The sequence below is a fragment of the Cherax quadricarinatus genome, chromosome 17 (genome assembly GCF_038502225.1).
Source record: "Cherax quadricarinatus isolate ZL_2023a chromosome 17, ASM3850222v1, whole genome shotgun sequence".
NCBI lineage: Eukaryota > Metazoa > Arthropoda > Malacostraca > Decapoda > Parastacidae > Cherax > Cherax quadricarinatus.
In genome coordinates, this window is record NC_091308.1 from 47,876,961 (window position 1) to 47,887,232 (window position 10,272).

The 10,272-nt window shown below is 47.0% G+C and overlaps 1 protein-coding gene across 6 annotated transcripts in view; it reads right to left on the reverse strand.

Moving 5' to 3' along the window:
• Window positions 1-9,675, reverse strand: part of PEK (pancreatic eIF-2alpha kinase) — a 118,740-nt gene extending 109,065 nt beyond the window's left edge. Inside the window, exons 1-3 of one of the 6 annotated variants that reach the window (XR_008406647.2) lie at window positions 8,890-9,675; window positions 2,877-3,003; window positions 508-664 (exon numbers count right to left, since the gene is read on the reverse strand). Coding sequence is in view for 4 of the 6 variants with exons in the window: in XM_053773431.2 (XP_053629406.2) it covers window positions 508-664; window positions 2,877-3,003; window positions 8,890-9,350 (745 nt within the window). In the remaining 2 variants the exon portion in view is untranslated. Of the gene's footprint in view, window positions 1-507; window positions 665-2,470; window positions 2,513-2,876; window positions 3,005-8,889 lie in introns of those variants that run through there. The other 5 variants (XM_053773431.2, XM_053773433.2, XM_053773434.2 and 2 more) reach the window with 5 other exon arrangements.
• Between the last annotated feature and the right edge of the window lie 597 nt (window positions 9,676-10,272).

Below are 10,272 nucleotides of genomic sequence, written 5' to 3' on the forward strand. Positions count from 1 at the left end.
ACATGTTGAAAATATTTTCTGCGATTTGTCATACCTAGTGTCTTACTTTACTTCGGCTTCAGTCACTTGCATCATCCACTATATATTAACCTGTTTTAGCTTACTCTGTATTAGGAATGATGAAGCCACTCATGGTGACATTTCCTTTAATAAATGTCCTGAACCGTATGCAAGTGTCTTTTTCCACACCATCATTCACTCAATCACTGTCTTACCATATGTTCACTGACATCAGTTCATTTGACCCTGTGATGTAACATTATCACCCCTCCTTTAGAACACAGATTCCATACTTCCTACCTCAGGACTCAAAGTCTGGCCAGCCTATTTCCCTGCATCCCTGCTCACACCCCAACACCACATCAAGCCATAAACACCACTTACTGGGAATCTTCATTCGCTCCAGTCTAACACTCTTGCACAAACATGATGGATGGTCAAACCTCCATTAACCCTCTAATAGTATATGATACACATGGAGCAAAAATGAAACTCTTTAAACTGTACCTGTGAAAATTGTGTCAGCATTAAACTTGAAAGAGGAATGAAGTAAAGTATCAGCAGTAACAGGAAGTGCTTCAACACCCTCGCCATCAAATCGGAATATTCCACCATCCAGTGAAGGAATCAGACGAACCCATTCACCTCGTGATGTTACCTCCAACTATCAAAGTAAATAAAATAATATAAATTAATTTTTTTACATCAGCTAATTTCCACCAAGGTGGCATAACTTGAAGGAAACACATTCATGATCACTTATTCAACACCATAAGAAATCTTACTTAATAGTCTGTGTCTAAATCTTAAGTAACATTTAACCCTTTCAGTGGCCGTCAAGTAGAACTATGAAATTGAGGTCAGGGTCCGCCAAATAGTTCTGTGATACTCAGACAAGCTGGGAGTGGTAAATTTTGGCATAGATATGAAAGAATGGGTCTGTTCAGTAAGTGTGCACCATATAAAAAGAACCCGTCCAACGTGGTGTATGATGGGAAAAACAAAACTGTGACCATGTGTATGGTTTAATATAGCAAATTTGTGGTGTTCTCAGATTTTTTTGGTTTTACTGGCAGTTTCTTGGTATCATATAATAGAATGGAACACATATTACTGACATAGACATAATTTTGATAGGTTTCTGGAACTGAAGTAGCTTGAAACTGAGCTCAAGGTAGCAGAAATGTTTCATTTTTCTCGATATTCCAGAGAAGAGGTAAGGTCTCCCTACAATCCCCCGTCTGTTTTATGGTTTTTTAATAGGTATGATTCAATTATTGGGATGCTGTAAACCATGAACACACTTTTCTGGTTATATATCATTATTTGAGAAATAGATAAAATATTCTATTTTTGTGTGAATAAGAATTCAAAATGGAAAGCAAATGTAATATAGGAGAGACCTGGGGACAAGACTAATGAACAGGGGAAATGTTGTTTTAGTGCCAGGAATGTCTACCTTGTTTATTATGCACTCTATTTTTAATTGGCAATTATTTAATTTTGTGTGAAATTGGCCAAATTACTGAATTCTGAGGTCTATAGGGTAGTTGAAATAACTGAATGACTGAATGATGTGTAAAATGTGCAGAGATCGTTAACTTTGTGCCAGCGTAATTCCATAAGTTTTCCATCAAATTTTGTACTTTTGGTGTCATTATCTTCTGAAAAAAAAATATCTATCATTTCAGATTTTTTTTTTTTAATTTTCTGACATCGAGAGCAAGTTTCATTTTCGAGGTCTGGACCATGAAGTGTTAAGCATTAGGATAATTTTTCCCAAAATGTATTGTATACTAGTGGCTTTTGTGTCAACCAATGTTTTATTACTTGTAAAATACATAATGTGTACTGCCTAAAGAAATAAGAATTGTAGTGTAATATCCCCCAGTGGAATAGAAGTCACAATTCAAGAGGCCCTCTGAACTGTAACATCCTCACCAATCCTTCAGAATGAAAGCGCTACACTTCCCACCTCCAGAACTCAAGTCTGGCTATCTAATTTCCCTACTTGCACTCCAACAATAGCACATCAAATCCCAAAAGTCACAGTTTAAACTTATTCCAATGTAAAGTGCTCCAACATATCTGCTGGATGTACAAGTCCCTACCATCTAGAACCTTCACACCCACCATCCACCTACACCGCCTTACATCCATCCCAGATTTATATTCTCATAATTTTGATATAAAGGACAATCATCTTGAAGAGAGACCCTCTACCCCTTAATAATGTTAAGCCATAGGATCCCTGTATTCAATTCAAATTCAAAATTTATTTCTTTGCATATGTATATAATGTGTATGTATACAATGTGTGTAAACATAAAGAAAGCCACTAGCATGCATGAGCATTTTGGGCATGTTGCTGCACTGCTGTATAGTAACAGGCTCTTTTAAGTAAGGGAAAATTGAATATCTAGAGAATGTACAGAGAAATTTTACTGCCTGTATAATTTCAGTCAAGCACCTAAATTATTGGAGGCACCTGACTTCCTTTGAACTGCACTCCCTGAAACACAGAGAAGACATCACATAACACTTTACACTTGGAAAGATTGGCTCTAAATATATATCGATAAATTGTATATGTAGTGAAAAGCAAGGGTGCAATGACTACATAAAAGAAAATTCACTAAGTGTAAAGAGACTTAAAATTTTGCAACATTCTCCCTTTAAAACCAGATTTCAGTCAAAATATGAATGCCTAAAATGAATTTTACTATATTATTATATCATAAAATAAACAGTTAAATTCAGCTATTGACATTACACAATCAGTCTCTAGAACTAAATAAAGTGCACATCTGTAAGAGCACAATTATATATACTGCACATAGTCATGAAAGAAAGCAGAGTAATGTAGTGTTCTTTACCTTTGACATAGAAGAAGAGAGCATAGATTTGGTGTTACCACCAGTCTGCCGTGACCACAACACTACTCCAGTAGCAAGATCCATGCTGGTAATGCGACCATCAAGTGTGCTCACCACTACTGATGGTCTGTCCACAGCAACCACACAAGAACGACAATATTTATTATACCTGAATAAGTAACATTATTTGAATAATATTACTTATTCAGGTATAATAACTGTATTTTTTGTACCTCTGTATGTGTGCACAAATTTTTAAATTTTTAAATAAATAAATAAATAAATAAATGTTTACATTATTGTAAAATAGGGGACTGCTTATTATACAATGCTACCTATGTTTCTGAGGGCAAAAAAATTAGTCAATTAAAAAAAGCTTAATTTGAAGTAAGTTTTATCTAATAAACATCTAGAGCAACAAGAAATTTAATTTACCCAATAGAGCCTCATGTAATGCTCCTGAAAAATTGACATTTTATTCAAAATAGTATTAACCAAAGTGAAGAATACATGGGAAACAATATGACTTATGTGCCACTTAACTTAATAATAAACAAAATTTTTTGGTCTAAAAAATGTCAAAACAATCAACTTTATCTTACCTATAATTCTGGGTGCTATTGCTAACTGATATACAAATGAAAGGAGATTTAATAACATATACAAGTACCTACTGCCCCTGCCCACCTAGCAATAAGTAGGTACCCCATGTATGTACTCACCTATTTGTACTCGCCTATTTGTGGTTGCAGGGGTCAAGACTCAGCTCCTGGCCCCACCTCTTCACTGACTGCTACTAGGTCCTCCCTGTCCCTGCTCCATGAGCTCTATCATACCTCGTCTTAAAACTATGTATGGTTCCTGCCTTCACTACATCACTTGCCAGACTATTCCACTTCCTGACAGCTCTATGACTGAAGAAATACTTCCTAGCATCCCTCTGGCTCATCTGAGTCAAAGGGATGTTGTGGGGTAGCATCCTGGTAGGAGTGTGAGGGTAGGAATGTGTACTCACCTATTTGTGGTTGCAGGGGTCGAGTCCTAGCTCCTGGCCCTGCCTGTGTGAAGGTAGGAGTGTGAGAGGGTAGGTGTACTCACCTAATTGTAGTTGCAGGGGTCGAGACTCAGCTCCTGGCCCCGCCTCTTCATTGATTGTTACTAGGTCCTCTCTCTCTGCTCCCTGAGCATTGTCATACCTCGTCTTAAAGCTACGTATGGTTCCTGCCTCCACTACATCACTTACTAGACTGTTCCACTTCCTATGTTAGGCATGTGAGGGTAGCAGTGTGCGAGGGCAGCAGTGTGTGAGGGTAGGAGTGTGCGAGGGTAGGAGTGTGAGAGGGTAGGAGTGTTCGACGGTAGGAGTGTGCGAGGGTAGGAGTGTGTGAGGGTAGGAGTGTGTAAGGGTAGCAGTGTGTGTGAGGGTAGCAGTGTGTGAGGGTAGCAGCATATGAGGGTAGCAGTGTGTGAGGGTAGCAGTGAGTGTAAGGGTAGCAGTGTGTGTGAGGGTAGCAGTGTGTGTGAGGGTAGCAGTGTGTGAGGGTAGTGTGTGAGGGTAGCAGTGTGTGTGAGGGTAGGAGTGTGAGGGTAGGAGTGTGTGAAGGTAGGAGTGTGTGTGAGGGTAGGAATCTGCATGAGGGTAGCAGTGTGTGTGAGGGTAGGAGTGTGTGAGGGTAGGAGTGTGTGTTAGGGTAGGTGTGTGTGAGGGTAGCAGTGTGAGAGGGGTAGCAGTGTGTGTGAGGGTAGCAGTGTGTGTGAGGGTAGTAGTGTGTGTGAGGGTAGCAGTGTGTGAGGGAAGCAGTGTGTGAGGGTAGCAGTGTGTGAGGGTAGCAGTGTGTGTGAGGGTAGCAGTGTGTGTGAGGGTAGCAGTGTGTGTGAGGGTAGCAGTGTGTGTGAGGGTAGCAGTGTGAGAGAGGTAGCAGTGTGTGAGGGTAGCAGTGTATGAGGATAGTGTGTGAGGGTAGCAGTGTGTAAGGGTAGCAGTGTGTGAGGGTAGCAGTGTGTAAGGGTAGCAGTGTGAGGGTAGCGGTGTGTGAGGGTAGCGGTGCGTGAGGGTAGCAGTGTGTGAGGGTAGCAGTGTGTGAGGGTAGCAGTGTGTGTGGGTAGCAGTGTGTGAGGGTAGCAGTGTGAGAGAGAAGGCAGGGTGTGAGGGTAGCAGTGTGAGAGAGGTAGCAGCATGTGAGGGTAGCAGTGTGTGTGAATGTAGTGTGTGAGGGCAGCAGTGTGAGAGAGGGTAGCAGTGTGTGAGGGTAGGAGTGTGAGAGGGAAGCAGTGTGAGGGTAGCAGTGTGTGAGGGTAGCAGTGTGAGAGGGAAGCAGAGTGAGCGTAGCAGTATGTGAGGGAAGCAGTGTGAGGGAAGCAGTGTGAGGGTAGCAGTGTGAGGGTAGCAGTGTGTGAGGGTAGTAGTGTGAGAGAGGTAGCAGTGTGTGAGGGTAGCAATGTGAGAGAGGTAGCAGTGTGTGAGGGTAGCAGTGTGTGAGGGTAGCAGTGTGAGAGAGTTAGCAGTGTGTGAGGGTAGGAGTGTGTGAGGGTAGCAGTGTGAGAGGGAAGCAGTGTGAGGGTAGCAGTGTGTGAGGGTAGCAGTGTGAGAGGGAATCAGTGTGAGGGTAGCAGTGTGAGAGGGAAGCAGTGTGAGAGGGTAGCAGTGTGTGAGGGTAGCAGTGTGTGAGGGTAGCAGAGTGTGGGTAGCAGTGTGTGAGGGTAACAGTGTACTCACCTAATTGTGTGTGAGGGTAGCAGTGTGTGAGGGTAGCAGTGTGTGAGGGTAGCAGTGTGAGAGAGTTAGCAGTGTGTGAGGGTAGGAGTGTGTGAGGGTAGCAGTGTGTGAGGGTAGCAGTGTGTGAGGGTAGCAGTGTGAGAGGGAATCAGTGTGAGGGTAGCAGTGTGAGAGGGAAGCAGTGTGTGAGGGTAGCAGTGTGAGGGTAGCAGCATGTGAGGGTAGCAGTGTGAGGGTAGCAGTGTGTGAGGGTAGCAGTGTACTCACCTAATTGTGTGAGGGTAGCAGTGTGTGAGGGTAGCAGTGTGTGAGGGTAGCAGTATGTGAGGGTAGCAGTGTGTGAGGATAGCAGTGTGAGAGAGGTAGCAGTGTGTGAGGGTAGCAGTGTGAGAGAGCAGTGTGTGAGGGTAGGAGTGTGTGAGGGTAGGAGTGTGTGAGGGTAGGAGTGTGAGGGTAGCAGTGTGAGAGGGAAGCAGTGTGAGGGTAGCAGTGTGAGGGTAGCAGTGTGTGAGGGTAGCAGTGTGAGGGTAGCAGTGTGTGAGGGTAGCAGTGTGAGAGAGGTAGGTGTGTGAGGGTAGCAGTGTACTCACCTAATTTTGTGTGAGGGTAGCAGTGTATGAGGGTAGCAGTGTGTGAGGGTAGCAGTGTGTGAGGGTAGCAGTGTGTGAGGGAAGCAGTGTGTGAGGGAAGCAGTGTGTGAGGGTAGCAGTGTGTGAGGGTCGCAGTGTGTGAGGGTAGCAGTGTGAGAGAGGTAGCAGTGTGTGAGGGTAGTGTGTGAGGGTAGCAGTGTGAGAGGTAGCAGTGTGTGAGGGTAGTGTGTGAGGGTAGCAGTGTGAGAGAGTTAGCAGTGTGTGAGGGTTGGAGTGTGTGAGGGTAGCAGTGTGAGAGGGAAGCAGTGTGAGGGTAGCAGTGTGTGAGGGTAGCAGTGTGAGAGGGAATCAATGTGAGGGTAGCAGTGTGAGAGGGAAGCAGTGTGAGGGTAGCAGAGTGTGGGTAGCAGTGTGTGAGGGTAGCAGTGTACTCACCTAATTGTGTGTGAGGGTAGCAGTGTGTGAGGGTAGCAGTGTGTGAGGGTAGTGTGTGAGGGTAGCAGTGTGAGAGTTAGCAGTGTGTGAGGGTAGGAGTGTGTGAGGGTAGCAGTGTGAGAGGGAAGCAGTGTGAGGGTAGCAGAGTGTAAGGGTAGCAGTGTGTGAGGGTAGCAGTGTACTCACCTAATTGTGTGAGGGTAGCAGTGTGTGAGGGTAGCAGTGTGTGAGGGTAGCAGTGTGATGGTAGCAGTATGTGAGGGCAGCAGTGTGTGAGGGTAGCAGTGTGAGAGAGGTAGCAGTGTGTGAGGGTAGCAGTGTGAGAGAGCAGTGTGTGAGGGTAGGAGTGTGTGAGGGTAGGAGTGTGTGAGGGTAGGAGTGTGTGAGGGTAGCAGTGTGTGAGGGTAGCAGTGTGAGGGTAGCAGTGTGTGAGGGAAGCAGTGTGAGAGGGAAGCAGTGTGAGGGTAGCAGTGTGTGAGGGTAGCAGTGTGCGAGGGTAGCAGTGTGAGGGTAGCAGTGTGTGAGGGTAACAGTGTACTCACCTAATTTTGCGTGAGGGTAGCAGTGTATGAGGGTAGCAGTGTGAGGGTAGCAGTGTATGAGGGTAGCAGTGTATGAGGGTAGCAGTGTGAGAGGGTAGCAGTGTGTGAGGGTTGCAGTGTGTGAGGGAAGCAGTGTGTGAGGGTAGCAGTGTGAGGGTCGCAGTGTGTGAGGGTAGCAGTGTGAGAGAGGTAGCAGTGTGTGAGGGTAGCAGTGTGAGAGAGGTAGCAGTGTGTGAGGGTAGCAGTGTGAGAGAGTTAGCAGTGTGTGAGGGTTGGAGTGTGTGAGGGTAGCAGTGTGAGAGGGAAGCAGTATGAGGGTAGCAGTGTGTGAGGGTAGCAGTGTGTGAGGGTAGCAGTGTGAGAGGGAATCAGTGTGAGGGTAGCAGTGTGAGAGGGAAGCAGTGTGAGGGTAGCAGAGTGTGGGTAGCAGTGTGTGAGGGTAGCAGTGTACTCACCTAATTGTGTGTGAGGGTAGCAGTGTGTGAGGGTAGCAGTGTGAGGGTAGCAGTGTGTGAGGGTAGTGTGTGAGAGTTAGCAGTGTGTGAGGGTAGGAGTGTGTGAGGGTAGGAGTGTGTGAGGGTAGCAGTGTGAGAGGGAAGCAGTGTGAGGGTAGCAGTGTAAGGGTAGCAGTGTGTGAGGGTAGCAGTGTGAGAGGGAAGCAGTGTGAGGGTAGCAGTGTGAGAGGGAAGCAGTGTGAGGGTAGCAGTGTGAGGGTAGCAGTGTGGGTAGCAGTGTGTGAGGGTAGCAGTGTGAGAGGGTAGCAGTGTGTGAGGGTAGCAGTGTGAGGGTAGCAGTGAGGGTAGCAGTGTGTGAGGGTAGCAGTGTGAGAGGGTAGCAGTGTGAGAGGGTAGCAGTGTGTGAGGGTAGCAGTGTGTGAGGATAGCAGTGTGTGAGGGTAGCAGTGTGTGAGGGTAGCAGTGTGAGGGTAGCAGTGTGGGGTAGCAGTGTGAGGGTAGCAGTGTGTGAGGGTAGCAGTGTGAGGGTAGCAGTGTGTGAGGGTAGCAGTGTGTGAGGGTAGCAGTGTGTGAGGGTAGCAGTGTGTGAGGGTAGCAGTGTGTGAGGGTAGCAGTGTGTGAGGGTAGCAGTGTGTGAGGGTAGCAGTGTGTGAGGGTAGCAGTGTGTGAGGGTAGCAGTGTGTGAGGGTAGCAGTGTGAGGGAAGCAGTGTGTGAGGGTAGCAGTGTGAGGTAGCAGTGAGGGTAGCAGTGTGTGAGGGAAGCAGTGTGTGAGGGAAGCAGTGTGTGAGGGTAGCAGTGTGTGAGGGTAGCAGTGTGTGAGGGTAGCAGTGTGTGAGGGTAGCAGTGTGTGAGGGTAGCAGTGTGAGGGTAGCAGTGTGTGAGGGAAGCAGTGTGTGTTGGAAGCAGTGTGTGAGAGTAGCAGTATGTGAGGGTAGCAGTGTTTGAGGGTAGCAGTGTGTGAGGGTAGCAGTGTGAGGGTAGCAGTGTGTGAGGGTAGCAGTGTGAGGGTAGCAGTGTGTGAGGGTAGCAGTGTGAGGGTAGCAGTGTGTGAGGGTAGCAGTGTTTGAGGGTAGCAGTGTGTGAGGGTAGCAGTGTGAGGGTAGCAGTGTGTGAGGGTAGCAGTGTGAGGGTAGCAGTGTGTGAGGGAAGCAGTGTGTGAGGGTAGCAGTGTGAGGGTAGCAGTGTGAGGGTAGCAGTGTGTGAGGGTAGCAGTGTGTGAGGGTAGCTGTGTGAGGGTAGCAGTGTGTAAGGGTAGCAGTGTGAGGGTAACATACTTATGTCCATCCTCCAGCTCTGGGTCCTGCTGACAGTGTGGCAGCTCCTGGTACTCCGCTCCTCCGTAGATCTCCTGGTAATCCTCGGTGTTGGAGTGCACAGGCTCCAGCTCCAGGTCATCATCATAGACATCATCCACTACGATATCACTGTCATCCTCCAGGTGGGTGCTGCCTTCAGCCCACCTGGGGCTGACACTGACCTCAGCCCATCTGTGGCTGCTAGGGTCGTCAGCCCACCTGTGGTTACTAGGGTCGTCAGCCCACCTGTGGCTACTAGGGTCGTCAGCCCACCTGGGAGGCTCAGTATGTATGTGTTGGGCTTGAGACAGCTGGTGTGTGGGTAATGCTTGAGCATACAGCTGGTGTGCACCTGGTATGGGGTGCTGAGCATCAGCACAGCTCAGTACTAGCAACAGCAGCAGCTGCTGTATCATGATGCAGCAGTGCCGCTGACACATCTTGCATCACGTGACGCATCACACGCACACTCAATATTGTAAGAGCACAACAGAGCACAGCGGAGCACAGCGGAGCACAGCAGCAGCACAACAACAACAACCTGATCTCAGTGGTCCCACCACCAGCTGTCTGTAACAACACATCTGATTGGCTGCGGTGCAGTAGTGATGTCACTGGTAGCTTTCTTAGGAGGGTTGTTATTGGTCAGCGAAGTACAACTTGTTTACAGCTGACGTGTATCTTACTCACCTCACACTACACCTATTGACTTGACATTTTGGAGCTGAGCGCCAGCATTGGTGGAGTGCAGACATGCTTTTTTTTCTTTTTTTGAAGCTTCTGGGTTGCTTGTCGACGGTGACGGTCTTGTTTTTTTCTTGAAGACTTTCATTCATCTCTTTCTTTCTTTGTTGGGTTTATCAGGGCCACTGACAGCTTACGCAATATCGAACCCGACTTCCCGATGGCACCGGGAAGATTTCTTGCTAAAAGTTAGAAGATAAGATAAGATTTCATTCGGATTTTTAACCCCGGAGGATTAGCCACCCAGGATAACCCAAGAAAATCAGTGCGTCATCGAGGACTGTCTAACTTATTTCCATTTTGGTCCTTAATCTTGTCCCCCAGGATGCGACCCACACCAGTCGACTAACACCCAGGTACCTATTTGCTACTAGGTGAACAGGACAACAGTTGTAAGAAAACGTGTCGAAATGTTTCCACCCGCTGGGAATAGAACCCGGGCCCTCCGTGTGTGAAGCGGGAGCTTTAGCCACCAGGCCACCGGGCGATGAAAGAAAAAGAACAAAAGTTTCTTTGTAAATAGAAATAGAAACGTGAAGTGTTCAATTAGATCCGGTGGACTCCCTTGCTAAGCCCCAGCAGAGCGGGACGCCCCCACACCTCATTTGAGTTTAGTAA